Source organism: Zingiber officinale, chromosome 1B, assembly GCF_018446385.1.
Source record: "Zingiber officinale cultivar Zhangliang chromosome 1B, Zo_v1.1, whole genome shotgun sequence".
NCBI lineage: Eukaryota > Viridiplantae > Streptophyta > Magnoliopsida > Zingiberales > Zingiberaceae > Zingiber > Zingiber officinale.
In genome coordinates, this window is record NC_055986.1 from 17136799 (window position 1) to 17162690 (window position 25892).

At 37.9% G+C, this 25892-nt stretch overlaps 2 protein-coding genes across 2 annotated transcripts; both read left to right on the forward strand.

The window, feature by feature from the left end:
• Positions 1-21290: 21290 nt before the first annotated feature.
• LOC122051654 (ras-related protein RABA1f-like) lies at positions 21291-23451 on the forward strand. Its single transcript, XM_042612876.1, has 2 exons — positions 21291-21836; positions 22770-23451. The coding sequence occupies exons 1-2, from the start codon at positions 21622-21624 to the stop codon at positions 23203-23205; spliced, it is 651 nt and encodes a 216-aa protein (XP_042468810.1). The 5' UTR covers positions 21291-21621; the 3' UTR covers positions 23206-23451.
• An 823-nt stretch (positions 23452-24274) lies between these two features.
• On the forward strand, positions 24275-24940 carry LOC122030446 (protein DMP7-like). The gene has a single exon (XM_042589683.1). The coding sequence runs from the start codon at positions 24275-24277 to the stop codon at positions 24938-24940; it is 666 nt and encodes a 221-aa protein (XP_042445617.1).
• Positions 24941-25892: the final 952 nt, after the last annotated feature.

Genomic DNA, 25892 nt, shown 5'->3' on the forward strand with positions numbered 1-25892 from the left:
GAAACTTTAAGGAGCATGAAACTAAGTCTAAGCAACCTACAAGCATAAGAACATCAAGCTAACTTCATATCATATCATAAGGAAGATCATGAGCATGTTAGATTTGGTTTCAAGCTTTCTTAGGCCCTTAAATTCTATTATGACCGAAACCCTAAGTGGAGGGCATCTAGGTTTTAAGCAACATGCAAGCATAAAAACATCAAGCTAACTTCATATCATATCATAAGGAAAATCATGAGCATATTATATTTGGTTTTAAGCTTTCCTAAGCCTTTAATCTTACCATGGCCGAAACCCTAAGTGGAGGCATCTAGGTTTTAACAACATGTAAATATAAGAACTTCATATCATATCATAAAGAAAACCATGAGCATATTAGATTTGGTTTTAAGCTTTCCCAAGCCTTTAATCTTATCATGGCCAAAACCCTAAGTGGAGGCATCTAGGTTTTAACAACATGTAAGCATAAGAACTTCATATCATATCATAAAGAAAACCATGAGCATATTAGATTTGGTTTTAAGCTTTCCCAAGCCTTTAATCTTATCATGGTCGAAACCCTAAGTGGAGGCATCTAGGTTTTAACAACATGTAAGCATAAGAACTTCATATCATATCATAAAGAAAACCATGAGCATATTAGATTTAGTTTTAAGCTTTCCCAAGCCTTTAATCTTATCATGGCTGAACCCTAAGTGGAGGCATCTAGGTTTTAAACAACATGCAAGCATAAAAACATCATATCATATCATATCATAAAGAAAACCATGAGCATATTAGATTTAGTTTTAAGCTTTCCCAAGCCTTTAATCTTATCATGGCCGAACCCTAAGTGGAGGGCATCTAGGTTTTAAGCAACATGCAAGCATAAAACATCAAGCTAACTTCATATCATATCATAAGGAAAGTCATGAGCATATTAGATTTGGTTTTAAGTTTTTCTTAAGTTTTCTTTCATGCTTTAGTGGCCGAAAGTTTCAAGAAGAAACCTTTTTTTTTTTTATACAATCTAAACTCATGGAAGACATATGAACAACTTGTACCACAGGTAAGGGGATACTCACAACTTCTTGCTTAGTTTTTCTTAAACGAAAGTACTCTTGTGAAGAGGAAGAAGAAGCTTCTCTTCCTAGTTCTCCCTTTTTCTTCTCTTGCTTGTAAGGGGTAGATCTTGAGGACTCCTTCTTGTGAATTAGTTTTCTTAGGAAGAAAACTTAACTTGGATTTGAAAATGGGAGAGGGAGGAGCTCTATGTCTCGGTGGAGGAATAAGGAGAAAGAAGGAGGAAGAAGTAGCCAACATTTCTTTCCCTTTTCTTCTCTTATTCCTATTTATCCTTAATGAGGAAAAAGAAAAGGAGAATGTCTCAATTCATCCCCTTGACTCCTCTATTCCCTCACCCTCTTCATTCCCACGAAAATGGTAAGAGGAAGAAGAAAAAGGCAATTTGTCCTTTTACTTGCTTCTTCTCTTAACCAAGAGGAAGAGGAGGAAAGCTACTTGATTTTCTCTTGCTCCCTTACTTAATCATACTCTTGCTTTTAATTACAATTTCCATTCTTTGTTATTCATATATCATTCATGTCTCTAGTGGTTATCATACACCAATTTAACTTTATCTATTGTGAGAGGTTCAAGGTTCAAACCTTAACTCCTCTCTCTTTTTATTTCTTTTTGGTTCTATGTCCTTTTTTTTTCTTTTATTCTCAAAGAGAATACCCATATGTATAGCTTAAATATTTCGTGGGTGTTACAATCAGTTTCTCCCACAGCTCCTTTGCGGTTGAAAATGAGCCGACTCTGTTGAGCTCCTCCTTGGTAAGACCACACTGGAGGGTGCAGGTAGCTTTGGCGTCGGCTTCCACCTTCTTGATTAGGAATGGCTCCCAGTCCTCGCAAGGTGTAGGCTTGCCGTCTTTATCTGATGGCAGATCCAAACCAGTCTTGATTATCATCCAGGTTTCAAATTGGATTTTCAGGTAGGTTTCCATTCGTCCCTTCCAGTACCCGAAATCTTCCCCGGAGAAGAGGGGGGACGAACGGTGTTGAAACCCTCTTGTTGAGCCATTGAGAGAATATGCAAAAAAAAAAAAATAAGAAAAAAAATATGTCCCAAGACTAAGTCTTGGATTAGTAGTGCGGGAGTAAAGAATCGAAAAAAAACTAACTCGAGTGGTGTTGCACCAACCTCGAGCGAGATCGATACGAACGAAAAAAACTGGAATATAGTAATAATACTAATTTCAGTTGACTCCAAAAAATTTAAAACACCGCGAAAAAATTACGTGATTGGTGGTTGCACCAAATCAACGCGGCCCTGCTCTGATACCAATTGTTGGATCGAGAAGAGCTAGAGGGGGGGGTGAATAGCGTGTTGGTGCGGGTAGCACTAACGGTCTAACCCAGGTTTTGATGAATGACAAATAGGTTAAGTTAGTTGTGTTGTTGTCTGACACTTTGATCGAGTGTGCAGGAGAAGTCCAGACAGGTCGACGGGCTGACCAGATGTCTGGCACGAAGTCTAGCTAGGTCGACGGGCTGACCGGATAGCTGGCGAGAAGTCCAAGCGGGTCGACGGGCTGACCGGACGCTTGGCGAGAAGTCCAGCTAGGTCGACGGGCTGACCGGATAGCTGGCGAGAAGTCCAAGCGGGTCGACGGGCTGACCGGACGCTTGGCAAGAAGTCCAGATGGGTCGACGGGCTGACCGGACGTCTGGCAGGTAAGTAAGGTAAGTCACTAGAGGGGAGTGACTGCGAGGACGCGTTCCCGGGAAGGGAACATTAGGCATCGATCCGGCTTAGATCCATTTCGGATATCTAAGTCGAGATCGTGACTAGATTCCGGTCTCGGAAAGACGGAATCTAAGTCATACTCTTGATGCTAATTTTTATTACTTAGCGTATCTGTAAAAATGTGCTAACAAACTGTGCTGCAGGGTTTATTTGCCTCGGACTAACACTGTTTTGCAGGTAGGGAACAGTGAGGGTCCGGGCGCCCGGAATGGCTCCGGGCGCCCGGAAGTCCGGGCGCCCGGAAGTCCGGGCGCCTGGAAGGGATCCAGGCGCCCGGAGGCAAATTTTATCCCCAGGACGACGTTGACACTTGGAGCATGCTGGTTGGGAGTGTTACGTCACATTCCAGGCGCCCGGAAGGGATCCAGGCGCCCGGAGCAGCATATAAAAGAAGCCCCAGGCAGGAGCTTCAAGATATCAGTCTTCTGAGAACTCTGAGTCCAATCACTCTGCTGCTCTGCGCTCCAACGACGTTCACAAAGCTCCGACGACTCACTCCGGCTCTCTTTTTAATTCATTGTTTGTCGGTTAGCTTTGTTTTCTTTCTTTTCATTAGCAATATTTGTACGTAAATTGTAATTATCCGAATTGCTAGTGAATTGCCCAACGAAAGTACTCAAGGAGTACGGGCCTTCGAGTAGGAGTCGTCACAGGCTCCGAACGAAGTAAAAATCAACAGTGTTCATCTCTTTACTTCTTTACTTTTCCGCTGCGTCTTAACTCGAGATTTTCGAATCGATATTCACCCCCCCTCTATCGAATCTAACGGTCTTACAAGTGGTATCGGATCGCTCCGATTTGGTGCAACCACCAATCAGACAGGGGGTGAAATCATTTTTTTTAACAATTCCAAACTGATATTATTATCTTTTTGGAAGATTTTTTCTCGTTGCATTTAAAATCTAAATTGGTACAACACCAACTTAGAGTTTCTATTTCTCCCGCACTGCTAATCCAAGACGAAGTCTTGGGATTTTTTTCCAGTTAATTTAGTGTGTGCAGGATAAGATGTCTCAACAAGAAGGCTTCAGCACGTCCTCCCCTATTCAACGGGGATGACTTTTCGTATTGGAAGAGGAGAATGGAGGTCTACATGAAGACAGACTACGACCAATGGATGAGCGTCACAAGGGCTTACAAAATTCCAGTAGACAACTCCGGGAACATAGTAGACCCTGAAGACTGGACAAATGATATAAAGAAAAAGGCATCAATTGAAAACAAAGCCATCAATACTCTACACTGCGGACTAACACGAGAAGAACTGAACCGGGTCGGACCGCATCAAAACGCTAAGGAGCTTTGGGATAAACTGATCGAGCTGCACGAAGGAACAAGCGACGCGAAGGTAACAAAAAGAGATTTCCTGTTAAATAAAATTTTTAATATAAAAATGCAGGAAGGAGAAACGGCAAGTCAGCTCCACACGAGGGTCAAAGATATCCTCAACGGTCTCCACGCGATAGGCCACCAAATGGAGAACCGAGACTTAATCAGTACGCGTTAAATGCTTTTCCATGAAACAATTTGTGGGCATCAATCGTAGATGCCTATAAAATTTCAAAAATTTATCTAAATTAAAATTGGATGAACTCTTTTGTGAATTAGAACTTCATGAGCAAACTAACGCCGGGGTCGATAAAGGTGTAGCTTTATTTGCGGGTTCCTCTAAAGAATCTGAAGAAGATTCCGATCAAGACTCAAGACGAAGAACACCTGGTGAACCTGGTAAGGAAAATGTTCACCAGGAAAAAGAGAAGCTTCAGCAAACAGGATCTTCGAAGATCGGTTCGCCAACCGACTCAAGAAATGTCACATGTTTCGGATGTAACAAAAGGGCACTACAAGAACGAATGCCCAAGATTGAAACTTGACAAACCAAAGTCAACAAAGAAGAAAGCCCTCAAAGCAACATGGGACGATTCCTCCTCGGACGAATCGGAAGGAGAAAGGCAAAAGCACCAAAGTCACCTCACGCTGATGGCTCGCGAAGCTGAAACGGAAGACGAATCGGAGGAATCGGAAGACGAATCGAGCCACGAGTCTGCACTCGTTTCCGAAGGTTCCGAAGAGGTATACCTAAACTTAAATCATAAATTCTTTAGAATTATCTCGTGTTTAAATAAAAAATTAGTTAAATTGGAAAATAAAAATAAATCGCTTCTTGAGGAAAATCAAAACCTCAAGGAACACTTAAAAAATTCGAATCCAACTCAAGATCGAACACTTGAGGAGGAGAATTTATCATTAAAAAATGAAATTAATAAGTTAAAAGATTTGTTGGAAAAATTCACAACAAGATCTAAAAATTTAGATTTAATTCTAAATAACCAAAAGGCATGCTATAATAAAACCGGACTTGGATATAAGTCAAACTCAAACAAAACCTTTAAATCATTATTAACCCAACACAAAGCAACTAAACAAGCTTGGGTCCCGAAAGCGTGCTTAACCACGCAAGTAGGACTTAATCAATTCTATATACCTAAAGATAAAATACATTATATAAACTTGAATAAATCAGATCAAAAACTAAAATATAAATCTAAATTAAAATCAAAATTCAAAACTCAACAAAATTTAGATTATCACCAAGTTGATTATACCTATAAAAAGAATCGACACAAACCCAAAATATAAATTAATGGCCAATAATTCAGGGGGAGGCTCCAGAATAGCTGGCACCTCCAAAAATAATTTACCCGACAGGGTAACCGAAACAAACTTACCCGGTAGGGTACCCAAAAACCAACCTACCTGGCAGGGTAGTTAGGAATAGAATAAAAAGGGACAAAAGTTTAACTTGACAAGTAGTACTGGTGAAGTTTTGGATGATAGTACGTTGGGGAAGCTTGGGCATCGCATGTCTAGAAAGATATGGCTTCTATCTGGTGCATTTGGCCAAGTGGAACTGACCGAAGCTACCCCTTACGGATCCTAACTAGGTAGACCAAGGTTTGGTACTAAGCTCCGTGGATAGGACTATTCGGAAAACCTCGAAGGGTTGGTTACTTCTAATGATGTCCAGGTGACTCACCAAGCTTAGAAGTTTATCCGAAGAATGCCTATTTGTTGAGACTAAAGTCAAACCTGAATCTAACACAGGTTAAACCAAACTCTGTAATTAAATCTAATTCATCTCACAAAATTATAGGATTCCCTGATTGATAATCTAGATCGGGTGAGATAAATAAGGATTAAATTAAATAATTTTCAAATTAAAATTAATTTTCAAATTTCAAATTAAATTAAAATTAATTAAAATTAAATTTTGAATTTCAAATTAAATTAAAATTAATTTTCAAATTTCAAATTAAATTAAAATTAATTAAAATTAAATTTCGAATTTCAAAATGAATTTCAAATTCAAATTATAATAACTTTAAAAACCATTTTAAAAATTCTTTAAAAAACTATTTTAAAATTCTTTAAAAACTATTTTTTTTCTTTAAAAGCTATTTTTAAAAATTCTTTAAAAACTATTTCAAAAATTCTTTAAAAACTATTTTTAAAAATTCTTTCAAAAACTATTTTTAAAAATTCTTTAAAAAACTATTTTAAAATTCTTTAAAAACTATTTTTTAAAATTCTTTAAATGCTATTTTTAAAAATTCTTTAAAAACTATTTTAAAATTCTTTAAACACTATTTTTTAAAATTCTTTAAAATCTATTTTTAAAAATTCTTTAAAAACTATTTGAAAAATTCTTTAAAAAAAAACTATTTTAAAAATTATTTAAAAACTATTTTAAAAATTCTATAAAAACTATTTGAAAAATTCTTTAAAAAAAACTATTTTAAAAATTCTTTAAAAACTATTTGAAAAATTCTTTAAAAACTATTTTTAAAAATTCTTTAAAAACAATTTTTAAAATTCTTTAAAAACTATTTTAAAAATTCTTTAAAAACTATTTTAAAAATTCTTTAAAAACTATTTTAAAAATTCTTTAAAAACTATTTTAAAATTTCTTTAAAAACTATTTTAAAAAATTCTTTAAAAACTATTTTAAAAATTCTTTAAAAACTATTTTTAAAATTCTTTAAAAACTATTTTTTAAAATTCTTTAAAAAACTTTTTTAAAAATTTCCTTAAAAACTCTTTAAAAAATTCTTTTAAAACATTTAAAAAATTATTTTAACTCTTTTAAAAATCACCTTAAAAACTTTAAAAAATTCTTTTAAAAATTATTTTAAAAACATTTTAAAAATTATTTTAAAAAACTATTTTAAAAATCATTTTAAAAAACTTTAAAAAATTCTTTTAATTATTTTAAAACATTTTTAAAATTATTTTAAAAATCATTTTAAAAACTTTCTTTTAAAAATTCTTTTAAAAAATTCTTTTAAAACCTTTTAAAAATTATTGTTATTTTAAAAATTATTTTAACTTAAAATTATTTTAATATAAAATTTACATTTTTAAAATTATTTTAACTTAAAAATTATTTCAAATATTATTTTAAAAACCTTTTAAAAATCATTTAAAAATGAGTTTAAAAATCTTAAACATCATTTTAACCTTAAAACTATTTTTTAATTTTACCTAACTGAAAATTAAAACTTAAATTAAAACTTAAAAATTTAACTTTAAACTTAATTATGTAATTAATAAGTAGAACTTAACTATTTAAGTTTAACTTTATTTGAGAACTAAACTTGATTTGATTAGAACCTAGGTTTAACCTGAGTAAAAATATTAAAATTACTCTAAGTCATTTTTTTTCAACCTTTAAAATATTAATTATTTTTATTAAAACATAATTAAAGTTTGACTTAAATTGAACCTTACTTAACCTTGTTTAATAACGAGTTTAACTTCAAATTACTACCAAATTTAAACTAAGTTAATCCAACTTAAAAGGAAGTAAATGAAAAGTTAAATTATAACTAACACCTTCATCAATTAATACAAAATTTAGATTATATTAAATTATTGAATCAAGCAAAATTTAATCAATAAATTATTAATATTGATTAATTATCGAATTAATAACAACTTATCTTACTTAACATTACACTAAAGGTTAACTCATTTCAACTGAATATAACGTTAATTATGTTTAGTCAAATTTAAATGAACAATTTTATAAAGATAATTATACAATCACCTAAAACACTTAGGTACGAAAATATGTTACGGTTGTAAAATTTTATATTAAGGGGGAGTAATAAATAAGGAAGATTAATAAATTAAAGGAGTATCAAATTCAGGGGGAGGTTTTTAATTATCTCCTTAAGTGTTATTTTTTAATCTTCTCTTTAAAATCTCTCTACAAATTCTACCTCAATTTTTTTTGAATATATTTGGCAAATATTTTCAAAATTTTATGTCAGGTTCAAGGGGGAGAAATAAAACTACTTTAGTTTTCCAAATTGAATTTTAAACTTAATTTTGAAAATCAAAGTTTAAAAACAACTTGTTTAAAATTGTGAAATTTTTTATTTTCACAAACTTTTTATCCTTTTTTACCTAGTCTTTGAAAACTGAACTTTTCAAGTATTTTAAACCATGGTTTTTGAACCTAGTACTTTTAAACTTTGAAAATTTGATTTTGGAAAATAAATTTTACAAAAACATTCTAAAAATATGATCTTACTTTTACCAAACTCCTTTGAAAACTAAAAGTAAAGATTTAAATTTAATTTAACTTTACTTTGAAAATTGTCCTGAATCTAATTCTTAAAATTTGATTTTACTTAATTTTGACAATTTGATTTGAAGGTTAAATTTTACAAAAATTAGTTTACAAACTAAGCTTCTCAAAAACATTTTCCTTGATTTTGAAATTTGAATCTTTTACAAACTTAGTGTTGAAAAATAAATTTCAATTAGTTTTGAAAAATAGATTTTTCAAACTTAGTTTTGAAATTTTGGTTTTGAAAACTTATGTTTGAAAAGTGTTTCAAAGTTGAAACTTGTTTTGAAAATTTAAAATTTAGACCTTATACACTTATGTTTGAAAATTAAACTTAAAAGTTTTCAAATCTTTATACTCCCCCCAGTCAACTTGATCTTTTCTTGGATTTAAAAATTGTACTTTTGTCCTTGAATCATAAACCAAACTCAGTTATTTTTCAAGATTAAGTGTTATTGTTTTAAGTAACTCTACACTATGATTGTTTACCCTTGTTTTTTTGATGAATGCCAAAGGGGGAGAAGGGTTAGGTGGTTAAGTTAGCTAAACCAATTTGAAAACACAAACTAACTTTAAAACCACACAAATGCATGTTGTTTCGTACATATGCTTTCACTAACTTAACCAGGTTGTCATTCCATCAAAAAGGGGGAGATTGTTGGTGCGGGTAGCACTAACGGTCTAACCCAGGTTTTGATGAATGACAAATAGGTTAAGTTAGTTGTGTTGTTATCTGACACTTTGATCGAGTGTGCAGGAGAAGTCCAGACAGGTCGACGGGCTGACCAGATGTCTGGCACGAAGTCCAGCTAGGTCGACGGGCTGACCGGATAGCTGGCGAGAAGTCCAAGCGGGTCGACGGGCTGACCGGACGCTTGGCGAGAAGTCCAGCTAGGTCGACGGGCTGACCGGATAGCTGGCGAGAAGTCCAAGCGGGTCGACGGGCTGACCGGACGCTTGGCAAGAAGTCCAGACGGGTCGACGGGCTGACCGGACGTCTGGCAGGTAAGTAAGGTAAGTCACTGGAGGGGAGTGACTGCGAGGACGCGTTCCCGGGAAGGGAACATTAGGCGTCGATCCGGCTTAGATCCATTTCGGATATCTAAGTCGAGATCGTGACTAGATTCCGGTCTCGGAAAGACGGAATCTAAGTCATACTCTTGATGCTAATTTTTATTACTTAGCGTATCTGTAAAAATGTGCTAACAAACTGTGCTGCAGGGTTTATTTGCCTCGGACTAACACTGTTTTGCAGGTAGGGAACAGTGAGGGTCCGGGCGCCCGGAAGTCCGGGCGCCTGGAAGGGATCCAGGCGCCCGGAGGCAAATTTTATCCCCAGGACGACGTTGACACTTGGAGCATGCTGGTTGGGAGTGTTACGTCACATTCCAGGCGCCCGGAAGGGATCCAGGCGCCCGGAGCAGCATATAAAAGAAGCCCCAGGCAGGAGCTTCAAGATATCAGTCTTTTGAGAACTCTGAGTCCAATCACTCTGCTGCTCTGCGCTCCAACGACGTTCACAAAGCTCCGACGACTCACTCCGGCTCTCTTTTTAATTCATTGTTTGTCGGTTAGCTTTGTTTTCTTTCTTTTCATTAGCAATATTTGTACGTAAATTGTAATTATCCGAATTGCTAGTGAATTACCCAACGAAAGTACTCAAGGAGTACGGGCCTTCGAGTAGGAGTCGTCACAGGCTCCGAACGAAGTAAAAATCAACAGTGTTCATCTCTTTACTTCTTTACTTTTCCGCTGCGTCTTAACTCGAGATTTTCGAATCGATATTCACCCCCCCCCCCTCTATTGAATCTAACGGTCTTACATAGCGATCGCAGCTATTTCGTTCGATTCGTAAAACTATCGGAGTTAAAACATGCAGCGGAATAAAGAAACAAACACAGAGACACAGGAGAATTTACTTCGTTCGGAGCCTAGATCGACTCCTACTCGAAGGCCCGCGATCCTTGATCGCTTTCTATGAGAAACAACTATAAGCTCGATAAGAATTACAAACTAATTACAATGAAAGTATAATAACAACTTTATACCGACAACTAAGGAAGAAGAAACAAAGCTCCGGGTCGTCGGGAGGTTGTTGCAGAGCTTCTGGATCATGTCGTTAGCAGCTATATGCAAAGGAATCGCTTGGAGTGAATTATCTTGAGTTGCTAGTCGAGACCCTCTTATAAAGGGTGTTCAAGGCGCCTTCATTAAGCTCCAAGGCGCCTCCAACCCAAGGCTTTATCCCGATTAATCTGCTGTCGATCAAGCTTTGACCGTTGCTCATTATCCACCTCAAGGCGCCTTCAACGCCACTCCAAGGCGCCTCGAAGCCATGGTCCAAGGCACCTTCAGTCCCTATGAAGGCGCCTCCAGCTCTTCTGGATAGCTGGCTTTGGCTTGCACCCGAGGCGCCTCCAAGCCCCATAGAGGCGCCTCGGACACTGTTCATCCGAGGTTAACTTGTGCTCCTTTGGTCCTGCAAAAGTGTTAGTCTCAAACACATACCCTGCAAACCAAAGTTAGCACAAAACAACAGTAAATATGATAACAGAATAATGACAATCTCCGGACTGTCCGAGTCTGACTTCGGATTTCCAACCGGAAACCCTAGGTCGACCCGACGCCTACTGTTCCCTCTACGGGGAACGCGTCCTCACCTACTCCACTCAGGAGATTTACCTGATGCCAGTGCGATCCTCCAGATCGACTGGACTTTTGCTCGGTGCTCGATGCTTCCGGACTTTCTGTTGGACTTCCGCTTCCCGGCTAGTCTAGTCTTTCACCTGGTTCGCGACACCAGGACTTTCCACCTAGGGGTACCCCCCCTAGGACTTTTGCCTGAAGCACTCGACTCACCAAGAATTTCCGCATAGGGTTACCACCCCCTATGACTTAGGGTTGTCACCCCCTAGGGTTTTCACCTGCCTAACCACAGTTAGGACTTTCCTGAAACACTTAGTCAAGCACGTTAGATCACGACACACCTTAACTTTGAATCCTTTGTCATTATCAAAACTCAGGTTCGATCGTCGGATGCTTCCCGCACCAACACCTACAATAACCATATGGAACATGTATACAAATACTACCTGCAAATGGACAGTCTACCACAGGACTCCTACAATACATAACAATCATATGTACATGCAACATAAATATGAATAATCAGCATATTTAACCCAATCAACCTGACATTCCCTATGTTACCTTCTAAGTTATCCAACTAGGTACATACAGTCAAAAATTAAAATTCACATGGAATAGGATACATCGATCCTCTATAGATTGACCCAAACCGACAATGGTATACGGCTAATTCAGTCTTTTCCATGTCAGTACAAGTCATGTACTCAAATGTGCTCTAGATACCAAACTAAGCACAAATAATCGAAAGATTCAAACCTCTAAAAATAGAGTATGGCAATCCCCTACTGATCGGATCAACAAAACCAAATCATTCATCTACTAACTAATCAAGAATACATTAATCCTCCACAAGCAACTAAGGTATATCGATCCATGACTACCCAAATCAACAAGTGTAAATCAGACTTCTACTGACCGATCTAACAAGAGTAAATCAATTATCTATAGACAAAATTAACTAAGATAACATGGTATTCTACTGGCTAAGTCAACATGAATAAGTAGATACTATCCACTACACAGCTAATAATAACAGAGGCTGGTATATGCCTCCATCTCCTAACCATCTAGTAGTAACATAAGCTAAAACTACTAGTAGTATGATATGAAAAATCACCAGAGACTGTAATCCTTTATCTCTATTAGGGTCGACCATGATCAGTGGTTTACCTAATACATAAAATATATGTTATATCAACTAGACATGTACTAATAAAGAATGTTAATACATGTCATAAACTATAATAGTCAACAATGCATATATTAACAAAAAGGTAGGATAACATATATCAAAATGCCTCCTATAACTTGGAGATGTCCTACCGCTGCCAGGTCCCAAAACCTGAAAAGTCACATCGAGAAAACCAAATCACGAAATCTGAAATACAGGAAATAAGAATCGTAAACCTGCTCTAATACCAAATAAATTGTCAAGCCCTAGAGAAGTCCATGCCAGAGGAAATTTCGACAGCACCTCCCTTGTACGGGTGACAATCTGAACCATTTCTACAGACACAATATACCTCAGCCACAGACAGCTGGAATATACACACAACCATGCAGTTTATATGCAGCCTACTCGGCTGATACAAAAAAAAAATACAACCACGCAGTTATATGTAAATCTAACAGCCCACTCGGCTGTACCAAATCAAACACAGCGAAAATACAATGGACAACACATATAAACTAAAAACGAAAACTGCTAGCCGGCTAGGCTTACACTACACAACAAAATAACACTCCAGAAACAAAACTGGAACACAAAGCGAAATACACAAATTTCATATACCAAAATAAAAATAAACTAAAGCGGAGACAGGTCTTCTGATGTGACGTGGGAACCAGCAAGCAGGATACTCCAAGTGACTCCATAAACAACCTGGTACCTGAAAAAGATAGTGTCCACAGGGGTGAGTTCAACAACTCAGTAGATATCTAGTTGACATGTATAGTAAACTATAACAAATAGTAATAACTATGGAGTATAATCTCCTAGACAAAAGCTGGAAATGCACAATAGAAAAGGGCTGAAGAGAATTGTACTCACCAGGGCCTCCTATCAGAATAGTCAGGTCGTCAAACTGAGAGTATCATAAATCCTGTATGCATGTCAAACATATGCATCCATCCAAATGCAGCATATAAGTGTAACAAACGCAATTAGTAAATGCATCAATGCATATGATGCCAATGACATGGTCACCCCTGACGTCAGTCAGACATCTCACACGTGATGGTGAGACCGAGTGGGTAGGGATGTGACAACCGTGCACTCTGCCATCACTGCTCCTGATGAGTGACCGAGTGGACGGGATGCTGTCAGAGTACACCTATCCTCCTACCCCAAATCATAAGGGGGGAGCACAATGCTCTCATCTCCCGGTACACGATGACGAGGAGGGATCCCGACGTGCTACCACGTTGTAGTCACACTACCCATGAGCGTCCCAGCGGAGCACCACAGAGCAAAACTGACGTGCTACCACGCTGCGTCACACTACCCATGAGCAGACCAGCGGAGCACCGACAGAGATGAAACTGGCGATGTGCTCAACAATAATGGAGCAGACTATCGCGCAGCATGCAATCATGCGAATGGTGCATGACACTAAGCATGGCAAAATCCTGAACAGCATAGCAATATCCATATATATATATAATGTGTACTATAGGACAATGAATAAAATCAAAGGTACACAGATCAGATAAGATATAAAAACCTAGATTCTGAACATAATAAACACATGGTTATGTCACTACCCCTATAAGCATGTATAATCAGGTAGGTACTAACATGAAGTGCATAATAAGTAAACAAAATAAGCATATAACAGGTATCCGGTAGTGACCAACCGAAGCAAAGACGAACATAATCATTACTAAAGGTTATAACCTACTAAACATATCAACATGACATTATCAAAGATAAGTCAAGGTACCCGCCTCCAATAGAAAGGATCGTATCCGCAATAGATCCCTCGTCGAGACACCGTCTCGAATCAAAGTCCTGCAACCACATAACGCGTGGTACAACTAGGTCAAATATGAACTAGTGAGCTAAATCTATCATGAACCAAATAGCTAACTTAATCCTAATCTGATTAGGAATCCATTCTCATTAGTCCAATTAAATTTAACTCAATCCATGAACCCTTATCATCCTATAAACTCACCAAATTTGTCGTAGCTAATGGTGGCTCACGACTGAAAGGGTTTCACCATCGAAAGATGATCTACTACTGCCCACTCTTTTCCTGCTAACATAATAATTCCGAATCAACTAATCCAATCTATCATTTCAGAAATGAAATGAAATTCTACACACTTCTTACCCCAATCCAAATATGTAGCCACTCCATGAAGGATCCAGTGGCTGCTGTGATGAAGAGGAAGCTCTCCATGCCATCCCACAACCCTTCGATGAAGATCCTAAACGCTGCTGTGAAGGAATAGGGATTCCCTCCTGATACTTGTTCTCCTCCCCCAATCACAACCGGCGGTGGCGATGGATCGGGAGAGGAAGAGGAAATCTGAAGTGGGGAGGAAGAGAGTACAGGCGCCGATGGATCTGGTTCGGCGGTGGATCATGATGCTCGGCTTCTGGTGAGAGGAGGTCGGAAGTGGCCGGCTGTAAACCCAACCTAGAGCACGAGCTCGGTAAGGGAAGAGAGAAGAGATGGTCGGCGATGGTCAGAAGGCGCACAGTGTATTGCGGCCGGCTGTTGTCGCTAGGGCAAAGGAAAGGGGGCTCTGCCCGGCGATCGGCACTAGGGTTCGGGCACAGAGGAGGAGACACTTCGACTAGGCGTCGGTGGTAAGGCATCGGCGCTGCTCCGTGCGGGATCAGGTGATGGCAGTGCCAGGTGCGGCTCGGAAAGGAGGAGAAGGAGAGGCCGATACTAGGGCTGAGGTGAAGCGGCGTCGGCTTTGGTGACCGAGGCGACGCGAGCAGGAGGTGAAGAGCGACTGGGATCTCCGCGGCGAGAGGCGCCGGCGCTCAGATCATAAGAGGGGAGAAGAAACCGCCTCGTGCAGTTAGGGCACGGGCACGGGGGAATTCGGCGGAGAAGAAAAGGAAAAGAAAAATCAACTTTTCCTCATTTAAATGGGGTAGCCTAAACATGCTTTCCCGGACCTAGTTTTTATCCCCGTAACTTGAGTCATACGAGCTCCAAAAAATTTCAGAAAAAATTCTAAAAATTCTGAAAAATTCCCTTATCATTATTCATCATTTTTTGGTATTTTACAACATCATCCATAATAGTTGAGATGCACATTCCCCTAAGGCTATGTGCTCAGCTTCAGTGGTGGATAAAATAACACAGTGTTACTTTCTGCTTGACCAACTTACTAGGCACTGACCTAGAAGTTGATAGCTACCACTTGTGCTTTTTCTATCTAGTTTGTGTATGATCGAAAAGAATTTAGATATCTCTACAATGGTATGATATTGTCCACTTTGGACCTGGGCCCTCATGGCTTTGCTCTTGGGCTCTCCCCAAAAGGCCTCATACCAATGGAGATATCTTTTCTCTTATAAACCCATGATCTTTCCCATGTGTTTCAAATATGGGACTATGTTTACAACCTTGCAACCCCAACAATCCCCCCCCCTCAAACAAAGGACCATAGGCTTCCCACGTCCGATCCTCGACCCACCAGGTCTTCCTGCCCCTCGGTCCACCCGACCTACTAGGACTTCCTTGCCTAGTCGCAAATAGGACTTCCTGCCTGGTGTCTGGTCCTCTTGATCTGAACATAGGAGCCCCCACTTTCTTTGTTCGAGGTCAATATTGTACCCACATGGGTCAATCAGACCATAGCTCTTTTGCACAGTCGGCGGTTAAACCTTCTGGCAGTCCGGGCTCTGATACCAATTGTAAGATCGAAAAGAATTTAGATATCTCTACAATGGTATGATATTGTCCACTTTGGGCCTGGGCCCTCATGGCTTTGCTTTTGGGCTCTCCCCAAAAGGCCTCATACCAATGGAGATATCTTTTCTCTTATAAACCCATGATCTTTCCCATGTGTTTCCAATATAGGACTATGTTTGCAACCTTGCAACCCCAACAGTTTACACCCGGCATAGTCTGAGTCAGAATAGTCAATTAGGTCAAAGGTGCAAGTCCTAGGGTACCAAAGTCCTACATTTAACGTTCCATTAATATATCTAAGTATTCTTTTAACATTTGTTAGGTATGACTCTTTAGCACAAGATTGATATCTTGCACACATACCTACTGCAAACAGAATGTCAGTTCAACTTGCAGTTAGGTAGAGTAGACTCCCTATCGCACTTCGATAGTATTTTAAGTCTACTGATTTTCCTTCTAAGTCAGAGTCAATTTTAACATTAGTTGTCATTGGGGTATTAATATTTTTAGAATTTTCATGCCAAATTTTCTAATTAATTTCTTAGCATATTTTGTTTGAAAGATATAAATTCTTTCTTTAGTTTGTTTAATTTGTAAACCTAAAAAGAAGTTAAGTTCCCAACTAAGTTCATTTCAAATTCACTTTCCATTAATTTGGTAAATTCTTTCAAAAAATTAGTATTGGTTGAGCCAAAAATTATATCATCTACGTAAATTTGGGTTATAAAGATATCTTTTTCTAAGATTTTTACAAATAAAGTTTGATCTATTTGACATTGTTTAAACCCTTTAGTTATTAGATAAGTTAATAGATGTTCATACCAAGCCCTAGGTGTTTGTTTTAGTCCATATAGTGCTTTCTTTAACCTAAAGACATGGTTTGGGTGGTCCAAGTCTTCAAATCCTGGGGGTTGACTTATATACACTTCTTCCTTGATTAACCCATTTAAAAATGTGGATTTTACATCCATTTGGTATAACTTGAATCCTTTATATGTTGCATAGGCTAGCAGCATCCTAATGGATTCAAGTCTAGCTACGGGAGCATAGATTTCATTATAGTCTAACCCTTCTACTTGGTTGAACCCTTTTGCTACCAATCTAGCTTTGTTTCTTACTATTTTACCCCTATCGTCTAATTTATTTCTAAATACTCATTTTGTTTCAACTATGGTTTTATTTATGGGTTTAGGTACTAGTTCCCAGACCTGGTTTCTTTCAAATTGGGCTAACTCCTCTTGCATTGTTAATATCCAGTCTGGGTCTGGTAAGGCTTCTTCTATAGTCTTGGGTTTAATTTTAGAAATAAGGGCTATCTGACTTAGGTTTCTATATGATGATCTAGTTCGAACTCCTAGAGTTGGGTCACCCAAAATTTGGTCAAATGGGTGATTGATACTTATTCTTGATGGTCTTATATTAGGGTCAATAATTGGTTCTTGTGATTCACTAAGTTTAATTTGAACATCTTCATCATCTTGTATGTTTCTTGAATTAATATTTTCTGTATTTTGATTAACATTTTCAATTATTGAGTTATTTTCTTCATAAAAAATTACATTTAGTGGTTTCTTCAACTTTCAGGGTTTCTTTGTTATTTACTTTGTAATCCCTACTAGTTGTGGAGTACCCTAAGAAGATTCCTACTGTTGATTTTGATGTAAATTTTCCTAGGTAGTCCTTGGTGTTTAGAATGTGAACTTTATATCCAAACACCTTTAGATAATTTAGGTTGGGTAATTTATTGTAATAAATTTCATAAAGAGTTTTATTATGAAATTTGTTAATTAGTAATCTATTTTGAATATAGCAAACTGTATTTATTGTCTCAACTCAAATTGATTATTTAAGTTATATTCATTTAACATGGTTCTAGCAGCTTCTTATAGTATTCTAATTTTTTATTCTACTAGTCCATATTGTTGGGGAGTTCTAGGATATGAAATTCATGCTTATATCCATTAATTTTACAAAATTCAGTAAATTTATAGTTTTCAAATTCCCCTCCATGAACACTTCTGATTCTTTTAATTTTAGTATATTTTTCATTTTCTATTAACTTGTAAAAATTATTAAAGATTTCAAATGTTTCATCTTTAGTTTTAAAAATTTTACCCAAGTAAATTTTGAGTAATCATCAATTATAACTAAGCAATATTAGTTTTTGCTTAGTGACTTGATTCCATGTGAATCAAACGGGTCTAAGTGTAGGAGCTCAAGTATTTAGTTAGTTCTATTTAAGTTAGTTAACTTGTGGGTTGATTTGGTTTGTTTACCCTGTTGGCAAGCATTATAGATTGTATTTTTTATAAATTTTAATTTGGGTAAATCTCTAACTAAGCCATTTTGACTCATTTTTTAAATGAGTTTGGTATGAATGTGACCCAGTCTTCTGTGTCACAACGTAGTTCCCTCTTGTTGTGTCAATAGACACATTAGTGAGGAGGTTGGTAGGTCAATTGTATAGATGTTCTTTTTCCTAATTCTCTTAAGTATAATTTCAAGATTTTTAACACTTTTAATTAAGCAATTAAAGTTTGAAAGTGTGACTAAATATCCTGAGTCACATAATTGACTAATGCTAAGTAAGTTAAAATTTAATTGATCAACCAATAAAACTTTTCAAATATAGAAATCGGAACTCAGTTGGATATTACCTGTTCCAATTACCTTAAGGGCGTGTTTGGTTGGGGGTTATGGCTGATAACCTTGTTTGGTTTAAGTAATCAGTAATTCCTAGTAATGTAATATTCCCGCCACGTCAGCAATTAGGGAATATAATCGGGAATCAGAAAACCTTGGAAACCTTAGGTTTTCCACCATTTCGGGGTTATCAATATTTTTTTCCCCAAATTACCCTTTTAGCAAGATATGAGCAGGAGTAAATTACGAGGGACGCTAAACGCGGTGTCATTGCCGTCGGCCTCTTCCTTCTCCCCTTCGAGCTCCTTCCTCCACGATCTTTTCTTCAGCTTCGCCCTCTCGGAGCTTCTCCATGTCCAATCCATCTCCAAGGCACCCGCATCTCCCTAGGAATTCCGTACTGCGCCGATTCAATGACAGTTTCGGCTGGTCGTTCAAGATCCCCTTCACGAGTGTGGTCAGCGCCCTCGGCGAGGACCTCTACTTCCTTGTTGCCTCCAGAGGCGTCTTCCTTTTTGCCTCCAACAGCCACTGCGAGCTCATCATGATCAACATCGCCAAAGCGCTCTGTGCGGCAGATCCGGCCCAGCCCCATGGGGTCACGCGACACTACATCATAGAGATGATTGAGGCTAAAGCTGGTCGTCGATCTCTCCGGTCACTTTCGCTTCCTCTTCAGAAGCTAGGCGTTGCTGCGTGAGAGGAAGGAATGTCGACGTGAAAAAATCGGACGGAGGAAGAAGCACAGTAAAAAGATAAAGAATTAAAACATTTAATATATATATATATAATTATATTTTAAAATATATAATAATTATTATTAATAATTTAATTTAATTTAATTTATTCTAAAACAATTAATCATATAATTAAATAGGGGCAATATAGTAAATATCAAGTTAGACTATACCATTACCTATGTTGAACCAAACAACATTTGGTTATGTTTTATTCCCTATAATCTTAGTTATGTGATTACCAGGTAATCACATAACCAAGGTTATGCATGATAACTTGAACCAAACGCACCCTAAGTGTTCCGTCATTGCCGAATGCAACTGACCCTAGGTTCTTGAATTTCAGCTTAGTAAATTTCAATCTGTCTCCAGTCATGTGCCTGGATCATTCACTATCTAATATCCATTGATCCAAATCTTTATGTTTCTACACATAAAGTATTTGATTTGATTCAATTTGATGGATCAAAAGATAGTTTGATTGAAATCAACTTCTTAATATTCTATCTCACCCAGTCTAGTTGGTCAAACATGTTATTCCTATGGGTGATTGTGAGATGGTTTTTGTGTTTAATTGAATTTATTTAGTCAATTAGTTTTATAAAGTTAAGTTAGGTTAAGAATTAGTTAGATTGATTAATTTTAATTAGATTTAGTTTATGTTAGTTTTAAATAGGTTTAGTTGAGTCATGTTTAACTTTGTGTTGATTTAATTAAGTTAAATTAATTTGAAATTAAATTAGTTAAGTCAAATTAATTAAAATTGGATAGATTTAATAGTTTATTAGATTTATTAATTAGATTTATTGGTTTTAATAAGATTTATTAGTTGATTAGGTTAATTAATTGATTAGGTTAATTAATTAATTAGATCTAAATTTTACCTAAGTCCATCTCACCCTTTTCTAAATTAATAATCAGGGAACCTTATGGGTTGTTGTGAGATAGTTAGTTTTATCTTCAATTTAGATTAAAATCTCATGATTGATTTACATTTGAGTTAAACTCAGGTTTTAAAATAAGTTAATTAAATATTTATTTCGATGATCAACTTCCAAGCTGTAGCGAGGCACTAGACCTTCTTGGGTATGGGATCATCCACCACTTCTAGACAAAGTCTTTCAAAAAATTGAATATTTAATTTCCTTACAGTAACTCTTAGGTCTAACTGGTCAAGTGTAAATCAAGCCTAGGTCTTTATCTAACCTAGTCTAAGCATGCATAATAAAAGCAGTAACGCAAGCATCGAACAAGTTTATTTATAAAAATAGTTTTTTTATTTGCTCCTCCTGGATCATAGCCTCGATAAGGTCTATCGAGATAATGGATTTGATTCTTGGGATCCCAATATTGTTCAAGTCCAACTTGATTAACCAAGTTCGACTTAGGAACTCATACTTGAACTATTTTTCTATTAGCTCTATTTACAAGTGATAAATAAGATCTATACTTTTGTTTAGATTTGAACTCAAGTCCGGATCGATTGTAAACGGGTCTTTATTTTCCAAGAATTAGGTCTAGGTTCTTGGAACCCAAAGTGAACTGTTCCAACGTGTTTTTAAGTTTTTTGACTTGAGTTTTTAAATTGAAATTTTGTTTCTCAAGTTATTGGACTTGAGTTGAACTGACTTAGTCAAAGAACTCAATTTAATCTCCTTTTTAAAAATTATTTTTTTTTTTTTGAATGACTTGATTCGGAGGTTGGATTTAGTTATATAATTTTTTTTCTTTATTTTTTTTTATCAGTGATGAAATTTTTATGGAAAGTTTTGCATGAGAATTTTTGGTCTTTTCGAAAAAACAAAAGTATTATTACGTGAGAAGTTATTTCGGCGTTCCACTACTCTCCGGAGAAGCCCATTTTAAAACCGAAGCAAGGCCCACCACTTGCGCCAATTAAAATTAGGGAGGAATCAATTCATAAGGGTTCATGGATATGCCACGTCGGCAGAGACTCTGTAATACAATTCGTCGAGTTTCCCCGTCCCATCTTCCCTCTCCTCCCATCCGTCCACCATCTCCCCCGTCTCAGCGTCCCTTTCTGGGATGGGCATTGGGCAACGAAAGCCTTCATCGGTCCGCTTTCATATCGATCGATTGATCGCTTCTTCCTCCTCCTCTTCTTCTTCTTCTTTTCTTCCGTCGAGAGAAGAGGTGGAGGCTCTTATCGTTGGTAGAAATAGCGAGGTTGGAGGGCGTCTGTAAGAGGAGAAGAGGCGGATCGGAGAAGGAGAGAGAGTGAGGGAAGGAGGGCGATTTTTGTTGATCTGGATAGGAGGAACGATGTACAAGACGGACGAGGACTATGATTACTTGTTCAAGGTGGTGTTGATTGGGGACTCTGGGGTTGGGAAGACGAACCTGCTCTCCCGGTTCGCCCGCAACGAATTCAGCTCCGAGTCCAAGTCCACCATCGGCGTCGAGTTCGCCACCCGCACCATTCGCGTCGACGACAAGCTCGTTAAGGCTCAGATTTGGGACACCGCCGGCCAGGAAAGGTACAAATTAAATCTGGACAGTTTTTAATTTCTAAGCATTTATGGTGGTACGAGTGCGATGATAATTAGTCTGATGTTCTATAATTTGGTTATTAATTACTACATCATCACACCCTTGGAAGTTCAGTAATTTGCAAAAAAGTAAAAAATAAAAAAAAAACCACTACAGATACGAGATTATATAGTATTTGTTCGGTATAATAGAATGTAATTGCAGTTACCGATCATGACAAAAGCTCCTATTTTCATAGTTCAACTGGCAATAAAAAGAAAAAGGCAATGTATACATAATCGAACTGTTTCTGAAGAGGAGATATCTTAGAGATTGTTCGGCACTACGGAAAATGGAGATATCTTCTCTGAACATGATTCTTAAGGATAATGGAATTGCATCTCGTATTACCTTTTGTTTTGTTTTGTTTTTTTTTTTTGGGGGTTTTTTTGCCTCTGTTAAGCCAAACTATAACTCGATCGTAAGCTTCATCAACTGCTTAATATTTTTGGTACAAATCATGGTTCGATCAAATTTTAAACATTGTATTCGACTCGCATCATGCGCTCACTTCCACTTCCTTTAATTGCTCGTTTATGTGTTTCTTTGACTACACCTTTCCTACCTTGCTTAAGTTTCAGAATATAGACATGATGGTAATCAATCAAGTGCTTATTTGTCCAAACTGTTCATCAACGAATGGTTCTTGTTTTGTTGTGACTTTCATATCGCTTTACACCTACCTTTGTAGATTGCTTGGTACTCTGACTCAGTGTTTTTTTTATTAGGTTCAGAATATATATATAAACCTCTTAGTCTTGTTGAACTGCTAGCTGAACGCCACAGACAGCGTTAACGTCAATACGCCATCTGCTCTTTGTTATATATTTGCTTAATCATACATCTTTTGATTGCTCGGATCTAGTTCTATTTTTTTGTAGGTATCGTGCAATTACTAGTGCATACTATAGAGGTGCTGCTGGTGCCCTTGTTGTCTATGATGTTACACGCCATATCACTTTTGAGAATGCGGAGAGGTGGCTGAAGGAACTAAAAAATCACACAGACCAAAACATTGTCATTATGCTTGTGGGCAACAAGGCAGATTTGCGTCACCTAAGGGCTGTTCCTCTAGAGGATGCGCAGGCCTTTGCTCAAAGGGAGAAGGCTTTCTTCGTGGAGACATCTGCCCTCGAGTCCATGAACGTAGAAAATGCCTTCACTGAAGTGCTTACTCAAATCTACCATGTGATCAGCAAGAAAACGCTTGATGTCAGTGACGGTCCTGCTGCTGTGCCCAAGGGTCAAACCATCAAGATAGCTGAGAATGATGATGCCAAAGCCTCAAAGAAAGCTGGTTGTTGCTCAGATGGTTGAGCAATTCTTTCCTATCTTCTTGATCTTCATGGAAAGACTCACGAGATGCTGTGCTGGAGATCAAAGGAAGACATTGGCTATATTTGCCTAAATCTGTTTGATTCTTTGATCAATTATACCATCACAAACTGAACGGAGTGTATAAAATTTGGTTGGTTTTTACCTTATGAACACATCATATCTCTGTGATTCTTTCCTTGAATTCTAATTCTGTGATTTTACTTGTTATTCGATTGTCCTTGTCAAGTCGTGGATAATGTACTTTTGCGCACTTCTTTCAATACAGTGGGTGCAATAGTTTTTGCTAAGCTCTTCCTAGATTCGCTCAGGCTGATTGTGCAAAAAAGGCGGGTCCCGTCGCCCAGCGGCCCCCTAGGCCTGGCCCCATAGGGATCCTAAGAGGAGATAAATCAGCGGTGAATGCTGGCCTGGGTAAAGCGTGATGTCTCCGGAATTTAACACAGTCGGCCCAGATTATTCATCCAGTGCGCGTCCGTGGACCTTCGACCCTATAACTCATTGTGCAAGGATGCCACACCTTAACCGGTTGATCCAACCCGCGGGGGAGATTCGCTCATGCTGATGCACCTACAGAAAGTTGACTTCAATAGATCTTGTAACACTAATCGATGTTAGAGTACAGTGTGGCCTTGGTGTGTATACTCGATTCACTAATGGATATGCGCGTTTAAATATTTGGACGATAATCAGTGATTATCATATGTGGAAGCTGGATCGATCGCACTTGATCAGCAAAATTCTCTCTTTGGAATACACTAAATCATAGGTTGAACTACGTTCATTTCAGAATAACTATATAACCAAATAATTAAAGCTTTGATGCTCACGGTCGCTTTCTCATATAATCATTCGAAGGGATAAAGCTCAGTCCAATAAAATTAAAATGAAATAATCTATTCTGGTTATTTTGATCGGGGAGTCGGTACCTTGTACTTCTCAAAGAAGTTAAATGATGCAATCGAACGAGCCTTGCAAGCAATTCCTATCTTGTCCCCTCTGCATGTCAACTGCTACATTTCTTACACAATTGAATTTCAATAATTATAGAATGTCTACCATCCAAGGATCAGCCGCCGGCGATGACCACCACCGCGACGACGACAATCAGTATCTTTTGTCCTACAGCGACGACGACCACGATCATCTGAAGAGGCTGCCCCCGCCGCTAACTCTGCTGCAACAGGCCTACAAGAGCGGCGCGGACCTCGTTAAGTACCTCCCCACCGGCACCGCCATCGCCTTCCGCGTCCTCTCTCCCATCGTCACCGACTACGGGAGCTGCCCTGTCCCAGTCAACCGGATGATGACCCTCGCCCTCCTCTTCTTCTGCGCCCTTACCTCCTTCGTCCTCCCCTTCACCGATAGCTTCACCGACTCCGTCTCCGGATGCGTCCGCTATGGCCTGGCCACCTACAGAGGCCTGCTCATCATCGACGGCCGTCCTTCGCCGCCGCCGGCGCTCGCGGCCAAGTACAAGCTGACGCCCATCGACTTTGTGCACGCGTTTATGACGCTGATCGTGTTCGTCGCCGTCGCGTTGGCGGACCACAACGTGGTGTCGTGCTTCTACCCGATCGAATCGGACACCATGGCGCAGTTGGTGGCGGCTGTGCCGGTCGTGGTTGGGCTCCTCGCTAGCGCGTCGTTCGTGGCCTTTCCGACCAAACGTCACGGGATTGGGTTTCCGGTCACCCCAGAAGCATCGACGCGTTAATTTCTTGCTTGCGAGACCAGATCCTGTCCAAAAAAAACTGTGAATCAGGATGGATCACCATCCATAATTAATTGTAATTTTTTTGGGGTTCACCGTCCTTCTAAATTATAGTGTGGATCAGGATGGATGATCGGAGGTCGTCCTCTACTCGGCATCCGGCAACCTGACTATTTGTCCACCACCGGCGGCGTCCGATCATTCGGCCCGATCCAAAATATAATTTGGGGGGACAGTGAACACAGAAAAAGATCACAACTAATTATAATAAGATTGTGAATATGATTTGATCATAATTACAAGTGGTTCATTCTGTGTTAAGATAATTAAACTTTCTGTGTTAAGATAATTAAACTAGAAAGAAGAGGTAACAACTTCTTGATATTGTTGCTTGTCTTTGAAGTATACAATTTATAAAGGTGATAAGATACAGGTCAATTGAAAGAATAATAAATAAAATGTCTAATCTAAAAATTAATGTGTCTAATATAAATTTGAGTTGATCGGATCAATGACTTATTGAATAATTTTCTTTTATCCCTTGATAAATTCAACGAGAGGTCTCTAACATTGAATTTGTTTGCTAGCCCGTTAAAATGTTATCTGGATAATAGTTTAATAAAGATATCAACAATTTGATCCTTTGTAAAAATATAAGAGACTGATAATTGTTGAGTTGTTGTACGTTCTCGAATAAAATGAAAATCAATTTTCATATATTTTGTGCGAGTATGAAAGATTAAATTTGCTGTGAGATATGTTGCACCAATATAAGAGAAGTTTTTGGTGCAATACTTAATGCAAGATGAAATTAAGAGAGGTGATTAAAGCCAAATAATTTCAGACGTTATGTTTGCTATAGCTTTATATTCAGCTTCAGTACTTGAACGAGATACTGTAAGTTACTTTTTCTGAATTCCATGAGATAAGATTTTGTCTAAGAAATATTATATAT